General features: G+C 40.7%; 3 protein-coding genes across 3 annotated transcripts in view; all 3 read left to right on the top strand.

Annotated features, from left to right (window-relative positions):
• Nucleotides 1–1,452: 1,452 nt before the first annotated feature.
• Nucleotides 1,453–6,142, top strand: irbpl (interphotoreceptor retinoid-binding protein like). Its single transcript, XM_076887281.1, has one exon. It carries the CDS (start codon nucleotides 1,548–1,550, stop codon nucleotides 4,326–4,328), a length of 2,781 nt encoding a protein of 926 aa, XP_076743396.1. The 5' UTR covers nucleotides 1,453–1,547; the 3' UTR covers nucleotides 4,329–6,142.
• Nucleotides 6,143–6,534: 392 nt separating this feature from the next.
• Nucleotides 6,535–9,993, top strand: rbp3 (retinol binding protein 3). Its single transcript, XM_012920836.4, has 4 exons — nucleotides 6,535–7,834; nucleotides 7,989–8,179; nucleotides 8,452–8,594; nucleotides 9,177–9,993. Exons 1-4 carry the CDS (start codon nucleotides 6,641–6,643, stop codon nucleotides 9,509–9,511), a joined length of 1,863 nt encoding a protein of 620 aa, XP_012776290.3. The 5' UTR covers nucleotides 6,535–6,640; the 3' UTR covers nucleotides 9,512–9,993.
• A 2,351-nt stretch (nucleotides 9,994–12,344) lies between these two features.
• Nucleotides 12,345–21,238, top strand: part of antxr1c (ANTXR cell adhesion molecule 1c) — a 38,689-nt gene continuing 29,795 nt past the window's right edge. Inside the window, exon 1 of the mRNA XM_012920834.3 lies at nucleotides 12,345–13,026. Coding sequence (XP_012776288.1) covers nucleotides 12,869–13,026 — 158 coding nt within the window. The 5' untranslated portion in view covers nucleotides 12,345–12,868. The remainder of the gene's footprint in view (nucleotides 13,027–21,238) is intronic.

The following is a 21,238-nucleotide window of genomic DNA, read 5'->3' as shown; positions in this document are numbered from 1 at the left end:
TGTCAGCTGTGTAAATATTAAATGTCAGTGACATAGTCTTATCTGAGTTTGACCCACCATGTTGAAATCAATGAGGGGACAAGTTTGTGCAAACACTTCCATGTCCTGTAGCACTAAACTGATCTTGTTTTAAAATAACATCAGTGTCGGGGTCAGAATTCCTGTTTCCTGAGAACCAAGGAAAAAGCTCCATTAGTTTTTTGCTTCATAACAGTGTGTTCCTTCAATCACCAACAGCATGGGACAACAGAGCCTTTAAGTCTCTGCTTCTACTGTTTAATATTATCATTTAAAAACAGCGATTAGAACAGCCACGAAAGGCAACATGAAATGGACACTGATGATTCTTGTGTTTGTTCATTCCTGAATGTGTGTTGGGAACTCAGCTCTAAATCTTGCTGACATTAATACGTTTTGTTGCGTGACTATCACAGCTAACATCTTAACTCTTACACCACTTCATTTCTACAGTCTACTTTCTGAATCAGTTCTGAATCAATGTTAACCCTTAGGTATTTTATTATCAGCGAAAATGATATAATCTGTTCTTTTATTTGACACAAAGTGACAACATCAGGAAGTATTCAGTGTTTCGAAGTTCTCGATAAGCACCCTGGGAATTGGATGAGACTGGAATTTGTTATGTAAGGTATGAGGCCATAATAAAGGCTAAGACGTTAAGATTAGCAAGTCTAGTATTTGGAATAAGCTCATGTCTGGCACTATTAGTTGTGAGCTGGTCTTATGATGTCTTGCTGTTTAAATCTGAGTAAACGATGGAAACTTACCAGCTATCAATTTTCTATTATATCCAAACTTGTCCTTGTTGTGAAAATAAGGCATTCAATAGACATAAAAACTTTCCACTCAACTGTTTGTTCCTTAATTCAAAGTGTGTGTGTTACACACACTTTGAATTAAGGAACTTGTTACCCAGTTCTTATCCTGGATGTGTTTTAAGAAGGCTTTGTCTGTAAACTGTGTAATCATGTCACCAGTGAAATGACCCAGACATGACCCACTAAAGCTACCAACAGCACCAAAATACACCACCATCAGCTTTCGTAACAGGCAAGGAAGAAAGAGATAAAAAGGAGTGGGAGTGTTTCAGTTGGGGCTTTGGCACAAATCAGTGCAGCCTCATTTATCACCTTTTTTCCACGGGGAGAATTTGGTAAATGATGCAGACTGTAATAGAAAAATAAGTAGAAAAATAATAAACAGTAAACTGTCTTTCAGTTACAAGTGTTAAAACTAGAGGTACCAGAACCCAAACCTCTATTACATTTGTGTCAAAAACAGTGAGAAACTGTACCTCCCATTTATCATTTTTCATTCTGTCTGCTATCGTCTGCAGGCTGAAGCACTACATATAATGCGATTAAAGGTTTATTGTAGACAAAAGCCTCTTATGTTGATGTTGCTGCCCGAAAAACCTTTGACAATGACATATTCCTTCCAGTGAAATCCACAGTCTCTGAACACAAATCAACTAACACAACCCAGAAAAAGCAAAGACGGAGGTGGTTCTCTTTCTATCAGCGTTGATGAAGATATTAGAGATGGCGCATACGACAGTGCCACTTCTGTTGATGTTTTTTCTATCTACTCTATCCAGCAACTCGTCATTCCAGCCTGCTCTAGTATTAGAAATGGCCAAGATTCTTTTGGAAAACTACTGCTTCCCTGAGAACCTGGTTGGGATGCAAGAGGCCATCCAACAAGCTATCAACAGTGGAGAAATCCTGCAGATTTCAGATAGGAAGACCCTGGCAACTGTGCTCACAGCTGGAGTACAAGGAGCATTGAATGATCCTCGGTTGACCATTTCCTATGAGCCTAATTTTGTCCCAGTGATGCCACCAACTCTGTCATCTCTTCCAAAAGAACAGCTGATCCGGCTGGTGAAAAGCTCTGTCAAGGCGGATATCTTGGAAAACAATGTTGGCTATCTACGGATAGATCGGATCATTGGGGAGGAAACAGCAGTAAAGTTTGGCTCGCAGCTCATGGGAAATATCTGGGATAATATTGCTCACACATCCTCACTAATCTTTGACCTAAGGTACAGCACAGCTGGAGAGCTCTCTGGAGTTCCTTTTATTATCTCCTATTTCTCAGACCCTGAATCCGTTATTCATATTGACACTGTATATGACAGGCCTTCAAATTCAACCAGGGAACTATGGACCATCCCATCTATAGTGGGGGAAAGGTATGGAAAGAAAAAAGATGTCATTATTTTGACCAGTAGATCCACAACGGGGGCTGCTGAGGCAGTGGCGTATGCTCTAAAAAACCTAAGGAGGGCCACCACAGTTGGAGAAAAGTCTGCTGGTGGGTCGGTGAAAGTCCAAAAAATAAGGATTGCTCAGTCGAAGTTCTACATAACAGTTCCTGTGGCAAGATCTGTCAGTCCAATTACAGGTCAGAGCTGGGAGGTCACTGGTGTTTCTCCAAATGTCCACATCATTGCCAAGGACGCTGTTGCAAAAGCCAAATCACTTCTGGCTATAAGGAATTCTATTCCAAAAGTTGTCCAAAGAATCTCTGACAAAATCGACCGGTTCTACACGTTTACTGAAAGAGTTCCAGCTCTTCTTCAATTCTTGGAATCTACAGACTTCGTGTCTGTCATATCTGAAGAGGGTCTAGCAATCAGACTCAACCAAGTGCTCCAGACTGTGTCTGAAGATCCCAGACTGACAATCAAATACATGCCAGAATATGCAGCCAATGTAGAGGAAGGCCATGAACATGAGAAAGTTCCAGACGAACCTGGACTATTAACGGAATACATTGATACATTGCTCAAAGTGGAAATTCTCCCAGGAAACACTGGTTATGTCCGCTTTGACAGGTTTGTCAAGTCATCTGCTGAATTAGAAGAGGTCATGGCTAAAAAGGTATGGGTACCCCTCAAAGATACTGCTAACTTGATTATTGATTTGCGCTATAACACCGGTGGATCCTCTACCTCTCTAGCCATTATTTTGTCTTATCTACAGGACACATCACAGAAGCAACACTTTTTTACAATATATGACCGAACTCAGAATAGTACAACAGAACACAACACTTTGCCTAAAATTACAGGACCAGCGTATGGCTCAAAGCGGGAGATTTACGTGTTAACCAGTTATTACACAGCAAGTGTTGGCGAAGAGTTTGCTTATCTGATACAGTCATTACATCGTGGCACAGTCATTGGGGAAATAACATCTGGTACCCTGATGCACTCAAAGACCTTTAAAATAGAGGGGACCAATATTGCCATCACTGTTCCTTTCATAAACTTTATCGACAACAACGGAGAATTCTGGCTGGGAGGTGGGGTGGTACCTGATGCCATTGTGCTTGCTGAAGAAGCAGTGGACCATGTTCATGAGATTGCTGAATTTCACAAAGGACTAAATTCCCTCATACAAGGAGCTGGAGATTTGTTAGAAGATCACTACGCAATCCATGAAGTCGCGCTAAAGGTTAGCAAGGTGCTGGTAAGTAAATGGGCTGACGGATTATACCGCTCGGTGGTTGACTTTGAGTCTTTGGCATCACAGCTGACAGCAGATCTCCAAGAGACTTCAGGTGATCACCGACTGCATGTTTTCCACTGTGAGGTTGAGCCTGAGTCACTTCATGAACTCTCAAAGATTCCTACAGCAGAGGAAGTGGGCTATATAATTGATGCTCTTTTTAAAATTGAGCTTCTACCAGGTAACATTGGCTATTTAAGGTTTGATATGATGGCAGACATAGAAGTGGTAAAAGCCATCGGGCCGCATCTCATAAAATCTGTTTGGAGCAAGATAATAAATACAGATGCCCTCATAATTGATATGAGGTACAACAGTGGTGGTTATTCAACCGCGATTCCACTTTTGTGTAGTTATTTCTTTGATGCAGAACCTCTACACCATCTTTACTCTGTTTTTGACCGAACAACAACCACAATGACAGAAGTCATGACAATTCCACAGGTGAGAGGTCAAAGATACGGATCCTCCAAGGAACTATTCATCTTGACCAGTCATATGACTGGGTCAGCAGCCGAAGTATTCACTTGCACAATGAAGGACCTAAATCGGGCCACAATTGTTGGTGAGCCAACAACTGGTGGGTCTTTATCAAGTAGAACCTATCAGATCAGAGACACTGTCCTGTATGCCTCCATTCCTAACCAAGCTGTTTTTAGTGCCATCACTGGAAAAATGTGGAGCTTTTCGGGGGTTGAGCCCCATATTGCTGTCCAGGCAAATGAGGCTCTATCTGTAGCTCAGAAAATCCTAGAGTCAAGGTTGCTGAAGAGAGTGCAAGGTAAACAATAAAAATGCGACTAAAATGACTAGTTAATTAGTTTTTCTGCTTAGGCACCACTTCAATGTAAATGTGTGTGTTGTTGTGTTCCATGTGTAGCATGTGTGGCCTTGTAATTAGATGTTTTGTTTTTTATTTAATTTCTTTGGCTCTGACAGCAAAGTGCAGGGATGGCTCAATAGGTAGAGTGTTTGCCCCATGCACGCAAGGTTACAGGTTCAAATCCACCAAATGGTCTCCACACACTCCTCCTCGGTTGCTAGATTGGTAGCTACCTACTGAATGAATGGGCATGCTCGCTCACTGAGCTAAACTGGCACCTAAAGTAATTTTATTTTAAGTCATGGGTGTCAAACTCATTTTAGTCAATGGGTACTTTCCTCAGATTGATTTTAGATCCAAAATTGTGGGTCAACTCAATGAAGACAGTGGTTTTAGAGAATCTTGAAACTCATGGGGACCTTGATACTTTCAAAAGAACTGTCTGTGTTTCCAGCACTTTTCCCTATGTTCCCACAGATGCAGGCACCTGTTGGTCTTTAAAACAGTCAATAAGTAAAATAGCATAGGAGTGATCTTATATGCAGCACAAAAGGATCAGAGATCATTCAGAGGTCAGATCTTGCAAGAACAAGCAACTGCAATATAACAGAACAGTCTAAAGATCAAAAAGGGGTAAAGAAACAAGTATATGCTGGAAAGCTTCACATTTACCACACTGTTCATTTACAAAACTGATGAACAGATTTGTCTCAGTTTCTCAACATTTCTTCAGCTCACTTTTATTACATGCATTGAAAATCACTGGATTTTTAAAGATCCAGCCCTCAAATAATATTACAGTACACTACAATAAAACTATAATAAAATTAAACTTTTTCCATACATTTTCACTCCTGTTCAGTTAAGCTTGCTTAATCACAAGAAGATTTTATTTAAAAATTAGAAACTTTAATTAATTCTCTGCTGTTTTCACAATTGATATTGCAAAGATATTCAGTGGGACAGAGTTGACCAAATGGTATGTTTGACACCCTGATTTAAAGGCAGTGTTTTTTAGTAGTTTAACAAAGAAGGTCTTCTATTATACCAAACTGTCATCAGTTGTTGGTTTGTTTTATATTTTTTTGGCATTAGGCTTCACGTAATCTAGTCTTTTTACTTTTTTCGAAGGCCTTTCTACAGGAACTCAACTTCACTTCAATATGAAATTTTAAGCTCCAAGAGCACTTGCTTGTTATTCCATTTAGAGAGACTTTGAGTAACTAAGTAGCATGAATTAGTATTTGATCTTATTACAGAAGGGAATGTATAAGCTGTGGACATTTTAACTGTGAAAAGCATGTGATAGTTGATGATTCCTTTACAATACATTTGCCCCATTTAAGTGTGAATATTGTGTAAGTAAAACAACTTCCAGTTATTCATAATATAGGAAAGGTTTTCGTATTTTTTCTTTCTTCTTTACTTGTTTTCTCTGTGTTACTCTTTAAAATTATCACATTTTAAATTATATGTAAAATAATGTGGATATTCTTTCGACCCTGTCACGTGAAATCCCTTTTTGTTTTTTGTTTGAGTTTGCCTACTTGTTTTAGTGTACTTTTGCTTAGTTTACTGTAATAATGCTCTATTTTTTATTTTTATTTTTTTTGGTTTGGTCTTTAACAAAAGAACAGTCCAGCAGAGGGAGCAAGTACCAAGCAAACAAACCTAAACCAGATCTCCCTCTTTAGTTTTCATTTGTGATGCTTTGCTGTTAAATGTGTATAATTTCTAAAAATAATAAAGACTTAGGTGTTTCTCAGTTATTGATGGAACATTATTGATGGTGTATTCGGCATTTGCTGGGTTTTTAATGTTTTTACAGTTATTCTCCATTTCCATTGTTTTCCTTCTTCAAATATTATGTAAGATTTAAGATATAATGTTGACCCCCATTTGTATATTGTATTTGCAGGTAGTGACTTCCCCAGGTCATATCTTCACTACCCTTAATGCCTTTATCAATTATAAAACTGACCTTATTTGACACAGGAACCTTTCACTCCAGGATACATTGCGTAACTCTAGCACCAGTATCTTTAGCAGCACCTTGTATTACTACATCTACTTAGCTAGGTTGTTATTACCTTGCAGAAGCACTCAGGATAATGCGATTAGAGGTTTAATGTGGGATAAATCCTCTTATGAGTGTACTAACCAGAAACCTTGCAGCCAAAACAGTGCCATTTGACAGAAGACCTCTTTGGGGAAAGAGGTTTGGTTCAACAACGTGCGTTTTGTGTCTGCTCGCTTTTTTGTCAGGCTGAACTGGCAAAAAATGGCAAAGACTCTCGTTCTGGTTGCATCTCTGCTAATTTTGGGAAATGTTTTCTTTAGCCATGCCTCCTTTTCCCCCAGTGTCATCGTAGACATAGCAACAATCATCTTGAACAATTACTGCTCACCAGAGAAGCTGGTGGGGATGAAGGAGGCAATCGAAGCAGCCAGCAGCAACACGGGTATTCTCAACATGCCAGATGCCGAAACTCTGGCGAATGTCCTCAGCAGTGGGGTTCAGCACACAGTCAGTGACCCACGCCTGAAGGTCTCCTATGAGCCAAACTACGCTCCTGCAGTTCCCCCAAAGTTGCCTCCCCTGCCCCCTGAGCAGCTCATCGCAGTCATCCAGAACTCCATGAAGCTTGATATCCTGGAGGGCAACATTGGCTATCTGAGGATTGATCACATCCTTGGAGAAGAGGCAGCTGAAAAGGTTGGTCCTTTGCTTCTAGACCTTGTCTGGAGTAAAATCTTGCCTACATCTGCCCTGATCTTTGACTTGCGCTACACTGGCAGTGGGGAAGTCACTGGGATCCCCTACATTGTGTCTTACTTCACCGAAGCTGAGCCTCTGATTCACATCGACAGCATTTATGACCGTCCCTCGAACACCACCACTCCATTTTTTACTATGCCGGATCTGCTTGGGCAGAGATATGGTGCAACTAAATCCATCATTGTCCTAACCAGCAAAAACACCAAGGGCATTGCCGAAGATGTTGCCTACTGTCTTCAGAATCTGAAAAGGGCCACCATTGTTGGTGAGAAGACAGCGGGAGGCTCGGTGAAAACTGATAAATTTAAAGCTGGTGATTCTGACTTCTATGTCACTGTACCAACTGCTAAGTCTATCAACCCCGTTACTGGCTCCACTTGGGAGGTCACAGGTGTCACCCCAGATGTGGAGGTAAATGCTGAGGATGCCCTTGCTACCGCTATCAAGATCATCAACCTCCGTGCCCAAGTTCCAGCAATCATTGAGGGATCAGCAACCCTGATCGCTGACAACTATGCCTTTGAAAATATTGGGTCAGATGTTGCAGCAAAGCTCAAAGAGCAGCTGGAAAGTGGCACGTACAATATGGTTGTCTCCAAGCAGAGTTTGGAATCGAAGTTGTCTGCTGATCTGCAGACCCTTTCTGGGGACAAGAGCCTGAAGACCACCAGCAACACTCCAGCCCTACCACCTATGGTAAGACACTCAGACTTGAGGTTGTTATTTTGTTTCAGTTTGATGGACAAAAGTTCCTGTTAAGCAAATGAACTGGTGAGCTATTTAAAATATAATGCAAAATATTGGTCACAATTATGATACATGTTAAGTTGGTGCCTGTTGATTTCCACAGGATTATACCCCAGAAATGTACATTGAACTGATCAAAGTCTCCTTCCATACTGACGTATTTGAAAACAACATCGGCTATCTGCGTTTTGACATGTTTGGAGACTTTGAGGAGGTGAAGCCTATTGCCCAGGTTATTGTTGAACATGTCTGGAACAAAGTTCTCAACACTAATGCTTTGATCGTTGACCTCAGGTGAGTAATATTACTCGACATGACAGTCCAAGTTTCTATTAAAAACGTTCCTTGTGTCTACATCAGTCATTAAAGCTGCTATAGCTCAACAGTCTAGCTCTTAATAAAGTGCATTTGATCATTATTGAAGAATGTAGAATGCTTTTTCCTCAAATCGTCAGGTTGATGTCCAGAGATAGCCTAATGTGGGTTGACATCCATCAATAAAAAGAAATCACAAATGACCATTAAATTTAACTAAGAATCAAACCTTTCCATGAATGAATTTGCAGGAACAATCTTGGGGGGCCAACAACAGCTATCGCAGGCTTCTGTTCCTACTTTTTTGACGCGGACAAGCAGATTGTGTTGGACAAGCTTTACGACAGATCATCTGGAACCATCACAGAGCTCCAAACTCTGCAGGAACTCACCGGTAGTTAAAAAAAAATCCAGTCTGTGTATTTTTTTGAATATGTGCAATAGATTTCAGTAGAAGACAGATGTTTCAATAAGAATCTGGTAAAGATTCAAAACCAGAGCTGAAACGAGACGTTCATCTGGTATCCAGAAACTTGTCTCCAAATTGTTCCCATTGCTTCATATATATATATTATTTATATATTCATTTATTTATATATATATTTATATTTGCAAGTCTGATGAAACAGTGATACGCAGATTTATGAACAGACAAAAAGGCACCTTTGCTTTTTAATACGAACAGACCAGCTGGCCCTGTGCTGGAGGTTGTAATGCTTTCTGAATTTAATACCAGTCTTTCAAAGTTATCTGCAGGGCAGCTGTGGTTAGAATATATCAAACTATTTTCTCATCTGTACCCTCACCTGGAACCCCACGATATAATCCAGCCTCTCTGGCATACAGTTATCCATATCCCTTTTCTACCAGCTTGTTATCATGCTCAAACTTAATCCTTTCCATTATTCAGAAATAACTTACTTCCCTTGTTTACTTGACTTTCAGCCATATCTCTATCTACCTTTCTCCTATTCAGGTGTACGGTATGGCTCCAAGAAAAGCGTAATCATCCTGACCAGTGGAGCTACTGCTGGTGCTGCAGAAGAGTTTGTTTACATCATGAAGAAGCTGGGCCGCGCCATGATCATTGGCGAAACTACAGCTGGGGCGTCCCACCCACCCAAGACCTTCCAGGTCGGCGAGACCGATATCTTCCTCAGCATCCCCACTGTTCACTCCGACAATTCTGCAGGGCCAGCCTGGGAGGGAGCCGGCATTGCACCTCACATTCCCGTCCCAGCTGATGCTGCCCTCGACACCGCCAAAGGCATATTCAACAAGCACCTCGCAGTTAAAGAAACCAAGTCCTGAACAAAGTCATGGGGGACACAATCACCTCTTTGTTTTGGCAGCCAAATAATCTCAAGAGTCTAGACTTGTTTAAGAAGTGAACAACGTAGGTTTTATGTAAAAAATAAAGTATAATCTGTTGCTCATAACTAAGCCTTTTTAGTCTGTTCTTAAAGTAGAGGAAAGTTTTCTGTAGTTTTCATTTCTGTCAAATATTACTGTGCTGAGGTGGTTGAGAATGAATGGCTCTCAAAAGCCTATGCAGTTCTTTGTGAAGTTAGTGTTTGTCAAAGACGTCTGGAAAAAACATCAACAAAACTTTGCAAAATTATAATTAGGAGCTCTGTATAATAATCAATTTGTTACTCTGATGAAGAAACTATCACATGTGATGTTCTTACTGTGGATACAACATGCATCGTTTTTCCACTATGTAGTGAACTTCGTGCCATGTGAACATTTCTGGGTTTTATCAGACACAATAAAAAACAAACTGAAATATATGACGGAGAGTGTTGTGCTCATTTTTTAAAGCATGGTAAAATGGTAAATGGCCTGTATTTATATAGCGCTTTTCTAGTCCCTAAGGACCCCAAAGCGCTTTACATATCCAGTCATCCACCCATTCACACACACTGGTGATAGCAAGCTACATTGTAGCCACAGCCACCCTGGGGCGCACTGACAGAGGCGAGGCTGCCGGACACTGGCGCCACCAGGCCCTCTGACCACCACCAGTAGGCAAACATGGGGTGAAGTGTCTTGCCCAAGGACACAACGACCGAGACTGTCCAAGCTGGGGCTCGAACCGGCAACCTTCCGATTACAAGGCGAACTCCCAACTCTTGAGCCACGATCGCCCCTTGGATAGCATGACATAAGATAAAATGTTTTTCATCACTACAAAAGTTATTTCATTATTTTAACAGTATATTTGGTTTATTTTTGTATAAAATGCAAGATTTACAGATTAAGGGAGAAAGAAGACTTTTCTTGATGTGCAGATGGTGTTCAGTAGGTAGAGTGGTGGCTCCATGATCGGAAGGTCGGGGGTTCGAATCCAGTGAACGGCTACCCCGAGGTACCCCTGAGCAAGGTACCGTCCCTACACACTGCTCCCGGGCGCTTGATTGGTGGCTGCCCACTGCTTCACTGAGTGAATGGGTTAACTGCAGAGAGGAATTTCCCCACGGGGATCAATAAAGTATACATTACATGATGTTTAGCTCTGCAGAGCAATGCACATTTAGTTCAAGGGATGATGTGCAGTTTTTCAGATGGTGTGTTTTTTTTTCTTCAGTGATATTTCAGTTGGGAAGATTACACCATGTTATGTGAGAAACTGAAGAACTATGTTTGCCTTGGATAGATAAGTGAGCACATGTTTTGAGCCTGGGGCCACGGGATTAATGGAAAAAAGGGAGAGTGTCCAAGTGATGCAACAAGGCTGCTGTTTACTTTTCAGGAATCTATTTTTCTGCCTGGTTTTTGTACAAGTGACAGCATAATAGATCACAGCAAATATGGCTTTGGAAGAGGAAATATGAAAAGAGCCAGAAAACTAGGACTTTTTCCTGGCAATTACTACAAAAATCAGTGTAGAAAGTAAGCTGAAAGAACAAAACAACTAGATTAGATTTTGTCGGATTTTGTTAGCTGCACTCAGCCTGAGCTGTCCTTCTGATGTACTCATTTCGAACTCTGTCCATTCTGGTCATTCTTAGCATCTCCAGCTTGGCCTCGTGTATTTTGGACAGCACCACCATCATCAAACCAGACATCATAGCAGGTGTACCATCCATCTTGTAAATCTTGCCGTCCACTCTTACTGCTATCCTCCTGTCGCAAATCACTCGTGACACTTGTTTTGACCCACTCCACCCTGCCTGCATGCTCTTCTTCACTTCTCTCATGCACTGTCAGTTGATTTGGATAGTTGATCCCAGGTATTTCCACTCATCTACCTTCACTAACTCTACTCCTTTCAGCTTCACAGTTACATCTCTCTTCCTGTTTTCTGTCCTGTTTCTATTAACTGTCATTTCTCATTTCTTTCAGATGTTATTTGTTCAAGATGTTATCAGGGTAGCAGCTGATTTTGTCAGTCTTTCCTGGCATACACTTTTGTGTGTCAAAAACCCTTTGGTCATATTGGTATTTTGGAGCAACAAATGACCATATTTGATCATAGAGTGAATGATTACCTATTAGCTAATGAAAGCTCAGATGACAAGATGCATTCAAGCTCCAAAACTCAAAGAAAAGCTAAACAGGTTATTTATTCAAAACAAACCAAACCAAAGCAAAACACACATTTAAAAATAGGACGCCACAATTTCTAATTAAGTCATCATTTAAGTGTATTCATGGCTGTTCAAAATAATCGTACACCTATTTCTAAAAACATATTTTAGAAGAAAGAGATTACCTCATGTGATTGATGTATGGCAGCACTCACACTTCATGTGAGGGTTTGCTTTACTCTTTAAATGTGCCCTTCACCATATCTGCCACACTCATTACAGTCTTTGCTTCACTGAGTTGTAATTACAGTGGATATTGCTGCTTATAGTTAACCATCAGCAGCATGCTGAAAGTAAACGAACAAATGAGGACAAAGTGCTAAAATGCTAGGCTCGATAAATAAACGCGCTGGTGTGGCTTGAGGACGCAGTGCCACAGTGAAGTTCATATACCTTGTATAATTGTAATGATATAAATTGTTGTCACCCATGCGCCGGTCTGCCACGTGAGGGAGGCGCAAAATGGGATCTTGAGCCATTTTTTTCTTCTTTTTTTTTCTTTTTGCCTCCCTTCCTCTCTCCTCCTCAAGATGAAATTTGAAACCTGGGCCATTTCAGCCAAGTCTGTCCCCCGGGCTCTCAGTTCCTCCGGCTTCAAACACAGCTCTGCATCACCCAGCTCCATTTGGCTTCTTTAGAACTAAATCACTTTTGACACACTGACAGGAAAATATTATCCGTTTTTACGAACCACCCATTCAATTAACTTTTTATTTTTTGCAGGGTTTTTTTTCTTTTCTCTTTCTTTTTTTTGCCTGTCAGTTGCATGTGGATTCAAAACTATCCGAAAAAGAGCCTGAAGACCACCAGCATTAAAAAAAAAAAAATAAACCTCTCTGAGTCAAAACACTTCTCCTGCTGCAATCAGGCCGGGATGCGGGTGGTCCTGATTGTACACTGATCTCAAAATAGTTGAATCATCACCGGCATCCTTTCTTTTGTCTCGGTAGCATCCCTGTCTCTCCACTTATATTGTTTGTGGGATGTAAAGACCCGCTGAAGTACTTTGGCTTGTTTTGGCATTTTTTCCCCCTCTCCATAAAGGAATTACGCTGTTTCGCCGGGAGGAGAGATTATGGCAAGATTTTTGTTGAACATAAGTCTCGTTTTGGTTTTGTTCGGATTATTTTTGCTCTCTTTTCCATCTGCAAGAGCCGAGCCGGGGTTGCTGGATGAAGAGGAGGAGGAGAGCTCCTGCCAGGGTGCTTTTGACCTGTACTTCGTGCTTGATAAGTAAGTGGAGGTTGTTAGCAATACACCACAAATAAGCTAACTTTTTGTTGTTGTCAGAGGTTTTTTATTATTATTATTATATTTTAATATTCTTTTGAAGCATGTCATTCTCAAAGTGTGAACAAACTAGCCGCCGCTGTTTTAAGGAAAGGGGAATGATAGAAAAGTTTAACTTTTGACATAAAAAAAAGACTGAAAAAAGAAAAAAAAAGTCGGGCTCGAGAGCTTGCAGCCGATTAGCATCTGCGCGTGTGTGCGCGCGCGTGATGACGTTGGAGAGGAGGCTGACTGTCAGAGTTCAGGCTGCTGAATAAGCGAAAACACCGAGTGGGGTTTTGGAAGCAAATCCCGCGATATATGTTGGCTTAAATTGTTTAACCCTCGTCTTCTATATCTGGCAATTCGTTTTTATAAAGAAATACAACTTTTTAAGCAGTTTCCTTTATTCCCATCCATTCCGAAGGGATTTTTTTTAATGTGACTGCTCACCGTTCGCTCTTTCATTTCCACTCTGTACGCCCACATAGGAAAAATGTTGTGGTTAAGTGACATCTTTGAACTGGACTTCAACAGCTGGAGAGAAAATAAAATGTCAGAGAAACTTCTGGAGTGCCTGCCCTCTCTCCTGCTCGCTATTTTCTAACATGTCATTTTTTCTGCATTTACTTTGAAGACATGAACATGACTGTGATTCAGTTATATTCAGTTTATTTTAGAGCACAAATGGTACAAATGTTGTGGAGAATCTGTTTAAAGCAGTGATGCTGCTCTCATGTTTTGACTGCCAGCAGTTATCTTGAGATAATCTTACTATGATTAAAAAACATTTAACCAGCAGCACCTACAATCTAATTTGCGAACATGAACCAGTGCCAGAAATGGGAGGGGAAAGAAGAGGAGACAGGAAACAACAACATTTATGGATAATGTGGTATTAATTTGGTGAAGGAAATGTTGCACACAGCACCTTTTTTTTTTTTGGTGGGGAGGGGGGGCTTCATGGGGTATTTAAAGCATCTCCGTTGCCATTGGCTTTTTCCAGAGGGGAAAAAAAGACTCCATATGTAAAGACGGTAAAAGGGTCTTCCTATGTCCATTGAAGTTTACAGAATCTTAGTAAGGCTTAGTTTTTTCCTGGAACTCAGTCCCAAGAAAACACATGCAAAGACACACACATACACACACACGCAAAACACAGGACTGCTTCCCAGATGTGGACGGCTGTGTTCGTCTTGTGCTGTGAGGTAAACACTGACACATGCTGCAAATAAAGAATCTGCTCATTTTTTCTGTGTGTCTGATGCTATTGTTAGCACTCTTGCGTGCTGCGGTGCCCACTCCAAGGTTGACTAACAAGTCATCATTTGCGGACTTCAAACGAGAGGAAGCTCATTAGAGACCGGTGTCGGCCTCCTACAGCCGTCGCTCACCACCGATCCCTGAGGCCTCAGCTGGCTTTATGAGACACAGTCTCAACCCTGTGCCCTGGTTTATCTTAATGAAAGGTGAAATCATTTAGCTTATTAATACATAAGCGCTGTAGTCATTCTCGTTTTTTTAAATATGTGAGGCAACACTGGGTGCAAAGTTGTGTGTTTCATTCTTTTTGAAGTGTTAAGTTGCTTTATAGTACCGGTAAGATCAAGCCAGATTCACAGATTTCAACTCTGTTGTTTTTCACTTTTTAAAGATCAGTTTTAAAGCTTAAAGCTGTGCTAGTGGAGCTCTGAGGCTCTAGTTAAGCAGAGCCATACTTTGAGTTAAATCCTCACACACATGTTGGTGTTTAGCAAGTAAATGTTAGTGTTTATACCCTAAACACACAGTACAGTTTAGGTTCTTCTGTTTCAGTCCTCACCATCGTGATGGACAGACTAACCACCTGATCGATCGACTGCAGATCAAATTGGTAGTTTGTAGAAAATTCGATGGATCAGTTTAAATGTAGAAAAAGGGGTGCATGTTGTAAGTGGAGTTTATTGCAGCCTTGAGCATATGATGTCATGTGATGGCTCAAAGTTGTGAGACGCTACTTGTTTAGACATCTGGGTAGCTGCACTCTGATGACAAGGTGGCTAATGGCTGCATGGCAGTCTGCTGAATTTGAAACATCTGGGACAGTGTTTGGAAAAAGTGGTTGCTGTAGCAATATACGTTATTTTAAAATGGTATGTGCCATGAAGATCTGTATGTGAAATTCTCTAGGAGCGTCCAGTCACAGCCTGAAATCCAGTAAATATAGATGTTGGGTCTCATTTTAAGCCCCCAAACCACACACATCTAAGTTCTACTTTAATACACAGGCCATTACATCTAATATAATACAGATGGTTGTGTAAATGGATGCCTTCCAACACATATGGTGGTAAGATTTACAGTATACATATGTAGAAAACAAAGGGTGTCCAGATAAAATGTTATGAAAGAAGAGTACTCGCTGACAAAAACTAAAAATTGTGTTAGTAAATAAAAGTTAATAAAAAAAGGGTTTTAGGCACAGTAACCATCCATAGTTAATAATGTGACATCATATGCCTTTGTTGTGGTGTATTGTTTATGGTCCTCAAGTTAACACAGTAACAAGACTAAGAAGTGTACGAGCAGCTCTGCGAGGCTGTGCTGTAAGCATGCTGACATGCTGCCAAAACGCAACATGTTTTTATCAGCTATTAGCAAAAAAAAAGAAGAAGTTTAATGAAATAAAGGTCAGCGATATGGCATCATCAAACTCGTGCTAATTCCACAGAAGTCAGTGTATTAATCTTCGTTCGTCTCTATACTGGGCCCCTGGCTGTGGACAGCCAACCCTGGGCTGTTCGTGGCACAGTCATTTTCTAAGTAAACTGCGCATGTACACTACCAGTCAAAAGTTTGGGCACACCTTCTCATTTTATGGTTTTTCTTTATTTTCAAGACTATTTACATTGCAGATTCTCACTCAAGGCATCAAAACTATGAATTAATACATATGGAATTATGTAGTAAACAGAAAAGTGAAATAACCCAAAATATGTTTTATATATGGTAAATGGCCTGCATTTGTATAGCGCTTTTCTAGTCCATAGGACCCCAAAGCGCTTTACACTACATTCAGTCATTCACCCATTCACACACTGGTGATAGCAAGCTACATTGTAGCCACAGCTGCCCTGGGGCGCACTGACAGAGGCGAGGCTGCCGGACACAGGCGCCACCGGGCCCTCTGACCACCACCAGTAGGCAAACATGGGGTTAGTATCTTGCCCAAGGATATTTGGCATGCAGCCAGGATGCAGCCTGGGATCAAACCACCGACCTTCTGATTAGTGGCTGACCTGCTCTGCCACCTGAGCTACAGCCACCCCAATATTAGATTCTTCAAAGTAGCTACCCTCTTTGCAAACTCTTGGCATTCCCTTGATGAACTTCATGAGGTCGTCACCTTAAATGGTTTTCCAACAGTCTTCAAGAGTTCCCAGAGATGCTGAGCACTTGTTGGTGCTTTTGCCTTCACTCTGTGGTCCATCTCATCCCAAACCATCTCGATTGGGTTTAGGTCAGGTGACTCTGGAGGCCAGGCCACCTGGCACAGCACTCCAGGACTCTCCTTCTTGGTCAAATAGCCCTTAAACTGCCTTGGATAATAATAAAGGATTTAGATTTAGGCTTTTGAATAGCAATAAATCTCATAGGATGATAGGGTCCCAAGACCAATACTAACATGCCCTGACCTACAGACTTAGGCTTACAAACAGCGTGCAAACTAAACTAAACCAGCCAACAGATGATGTCCCGACTTTCCAAACAGGACGTTATGAATTTATCATTTAAGTTAGCTTGGTGCACTGTGCATGATGTTCCTAAAATCATGAAGCCTTTTAACCTCTGTGATAATATGTTGCATATCTTTAAGTCCTATATAGCTGCGGGTTTGCATACTTTTTGCATTTGCTGATTCAGACCGGGTGGGTCGCAGCTTGCTGTTTTATATGGAACACATTGCCTGAGGAATGGTTTTGGGTGTGTTCATAGCAGATAAAGGAATTCACATATAGGGTACATGTTAATGTTCAACCTCAAAATGAAGTTTGCATTTCTTTTGATGGGTGGGTGCAGATTCAAATATGGTAAATCAACAGTATCCGGTGATTGAATTTATGCAAAAATGCATTACAACAGTGTTATGCAGTACTAGTCCTTTTTTCCACATCCTCTTTACATTTTACAGTATTACTTTTATTGACTACAGATGGGGAAACACATTATTCAGTTTATTAATTGTGTTAAAAAAATAACAGTTTATCTGTTATTTTCTCATCAAGTCTTGTCGTTGTTTTTGCAAAATGTTTCTCTTGTCTTTTAATGTAGTCACAAGTTAGCGCTCCGGCTGGGCGTTGGGTCATGCTTCCGGAATCCAGACGAGTCAGTGGAAAACCTTAAGTGCAGCTGCAGTCTGTGAATACATTTCAAATGTCTGAATACGTTCTCGCTGTGGAATGACACCCACTCTGTGTTTTGCTGTCTGGGGCTTTTTACAAAATGTTGCTGTGACGTTTACAGCAAGGACAAATGCCTGTTGACATGATATTGTGTTATCTGTCATTCAAGAATTTGGGTTGCAAAAACAAGACTGGGGGAATAAAAAGTAGATATACTGTATCTCATTCTAGCTCTAATATTTGATGCAGAAAGAAGAGCATGCTTTGAAGAATACATAATGTTCATCAGCTTGTTACTTAGTATCAAACCTAACGATTCCTCTCGGTTTTGGAATAGACACGCAGCGTTAGCTCAGCAATCACGCAGTAAAGACTCTGACTTCTGCAGTGGCTGTAAAAGTAGGTTAGTGATTTTAAACAAACAAATCCTTGTTCCCACTCAGTTAAGTTGGTGCGGCATCATTGGCTGCAGGCTGGGGTGGTGTGGGTAGGCCCAGTTGGAATGGTAGATGGACTCCTTAGTGGAGTTTTTTTGTTGTTTGTTTTTTGGGGGGATTGTTTTTTCATCTTCAACACTTTGAACCACGAGAAGAATGTCGCACCACTAAGATTTAAGGTGTAGGGAGCTTTTTCCCACATGCATGCTGCCCCCTGGTGATTGCATTTAATTTTTATTTGTCTATTTTTTGCATTTGGCAACTGATTGCAAGTTGTTGCAGCAGCCAGCTGGTTGCCCAGAGATGCATGTGTGCAACACTTTCAACCTCTGGGCGACCACTTTCCATCACTAGGCACAGACCAGCTGATTGGAGCCAACCTATTTACAAATTAATCACAGTTCATATCAGACTGACTGCAACCACACTCAAGCAGATTGGAGGTTTATATAATTGCCAATTAATTACTAAACATGGAGAGATTGCCAAAAACTGTGGGAGTAAGCCAGAGAACCCACACTAGACAGTGAAAATATGCAAACTCCACACAGAAAAGTCCCATTCTGGTTTTAAATTCAGGACCTTCTTGCCATGAGGCAACGATGCTAACCACCACACAGCTGTACTTCCCATTCCAGCTGGTTGTATCCAGAATACTTCAGTAGCTGCGTCAATGTTTGCAATGGAATTTGTGTTTTAGAGTTACTTCTTGGAATTTGAGTGTAAATAGTTAATGTGAATGTTCTGTTTAATTTGAATTTCTGTCGAAGCAGATGGCAACATATTTGCAACAGACAGGAACAGATTTGTGGTTTTTTCCAATTTCACATTATTATCACAAACAATTCCGTACTCGACCCCATTCATTAGCAAACTGATAGAAGACGAGATTGCAAGTTTATTGCACATGGTCTTAACAATTTTGGTGATACTGTGGTCGGCAACCACTGTTTTCTCCACTGTGACTGCAACGTTGAGCAATTTTATTATTACCTAGCCAACTGGAGGTAATAGAGCAACCAATGGATGCAACAATAAAATAATTTTTACTTTTTTTCCCTTAATTTAATTTGTTGTTAGGAAATGAAAGCCTTTTCTAGATCATGTATGTTAATGGTCAAATAGCTGTTAAGGTCTGTTTCGGTTTCCACCAGCTCCAAAGCTAATCGTCAAACCCGTCACTAAATTTGTGTGTCAACTGGTGCTATATAGGTACTTTACATCAGGCTTATTGCTTTCTTCGCATGGCTGATGAGAGCAGTGAAGCAAAATAGCCATACACCCAGAGAGGTGAGCTGAGAGATGCTACAACACTTAATAAACTTAATAAAGTGCAGAGCTGTGTGTTAATTATCTGGGTTTGGTGAAAACCTGAAATATTCTCCAAAGCAGCTTTAGACTGGTATTTTCTTACATAATGCTAATCGTGTTGCAGTGTGTCATTTATCCCACTTAACCATTGAAAGCTCTGAGCTTTTCAGCTCATTATACTAATTAGCAAATATTAGCAGTCTATCACTCTAAACTGAAATGGCAAGTATCTCTTACAAAGAGATGACTGAAAAGTAAAAAATCATACGTGTGTCAAGACTGTTCAGTGGATGGAAATAAAAAGAAAGCCAATGAACATAGAAGGTCATAAACGCTTCAAGTTCTTTGTGCTGTTGATGCCGTACCCTGCTTGTTCTGTCTCCTCTACAATGTTTTTCTTCTTGTCTTTCTTCTGCCCTTCCCCTCCTGTGCTTTCGAGATATACACACAGTCTCTGAGTAATTTTCTGCAGGTCCACTCACTGCGAAATCTATCCAGTCAGCAGAAAAAGACATTACTGAGAATGATTAAAGATTTTTTATTCTTCAGGGCTACTCAAACCCATGGGGGACTTCAACCCACAAGTCACAGTGTGTTTAGCATCAGTGACTAGTAATGATGCATAGTACCTCCCTTTGTGCTTTTAGCAATTTTGGAAACTCAAGGTTGCTACAAATAATCATACATATGCATAATGTTGCAGAAGATACGATGTTCCCAATACTGTATAATGCACAATAGCTTGGTCTAAGGGCTGAATGTAAACCTGAATGTAGCACGTATGATGTGACTCAGCTGCAGAGACAAAAGAAAGCAAGACCACCCGATTGTAAATTCAGCAATCTAACCTGAAACTATGCGTCTTAAAACTTTAGAAAAATAGATATTATCTAAATACATATTGTCACATTTGATCTTCTGTATTAACAAGGAAATTGAGTTTACTTCTACTGAAAATCAGATGGAATTGCACCACAAGTAATTTGGATGTTCAAATGCTTCATTCTAGCGTGTCTGAAGCGCTGCTCCCTGAGATCTCACTTTAGTTTGGACAAAGAGCTTAAATGTGTCTCTTACCCGACATTCTTCTTCTTCATTTCCTGTCCTTGCATCTAAAATTATTAGACAAACAATTCAAGAAAACCCCTACAGGTTCCCTACAGGACAACGTAAAAGCAACCATTGCTGCACTTGAGAGCAAAACTGCAAAAGCCACTGTGAAACGGCAGAGGCCCTGTAGCTGTATTTTCATTATAAACCTACACAAAACCTACATTAAACACCTTTTCCTCCATCTGATTTATCTGCAATATGTTCATCAGATTAGTACATTCAATGTTCTTTTAATGTCAAATTATACAGTGTTATGTAATTGGCTGCCACAGTATTTTTCATGTTAAGCTAAGCGTGCTTACTCTTTTTTTTAATGGATTACAGTGTTTTTCCAGGAGTGGTCTTAAATCTGGCAAAACAACTGAAAACTAGCTATTTAGCAACACAGATCTCCAGTCTCTGTAAAACAGAGAACTGCACAGTGACTAAACAGACTGTTTACTTGCTGCTTCGGTCTTCTAGTGGCCATGCTGGCTCAGACAGACCAAAGCAGGTCAGAAACTTGGCCTTGGAGTTGAACTAAATCACTGAACCACTGGCATGTTTTCTTGCACTTTGATATGAGCCAACAGGTTTTTCCCATTATCTCACTCCCACAGTGGAATTGACTGATAAAGCTCTTCATCTTTCCCTTGCTCTGTCCTTCCTTTTCTTTTGCTTCTTTGTTTCTCGGCTCTCAGATGGCTTACAACAAGACACATGGTTTTCATCTCATTAGTACAGAGAAAACGCTGTCACTCGGCTATGACAAGTTGCTATGACACAACTTCACACCGCCGTTGGGCGTCATCACTTAGTCGGCAATCTGTGGCCGGCCCTCACCTTTCTGAACTTTTGCTTTCTGAGTCCAGACCGCACACTGCTAAACTTCGGTGTTCAACTCAGGTCATTAAAATTAGATCAAGGGATTGTGGTGGGAATAAGACACCGTAT

Source organism: Maylandia zebra, linkage group LG8 (genome assembly GCF_041146795.1).
Source record: "Maylandia zebra isolate NMK-2024a linkage group LG8, Mzebra_GT3a, whole genome shotgun sequence".
In the NCBI taxonomy this organism is placed as follows: domain Eukaryota; kingdom Metazoa; phylum Chordata; class Actinopteri; order Cichliformes; family Cichlidae; genus Maylandia; species Maylandia zebra.
This window is presented reverse-complemented; position numbering and strand designations above follow the sequence as displayed.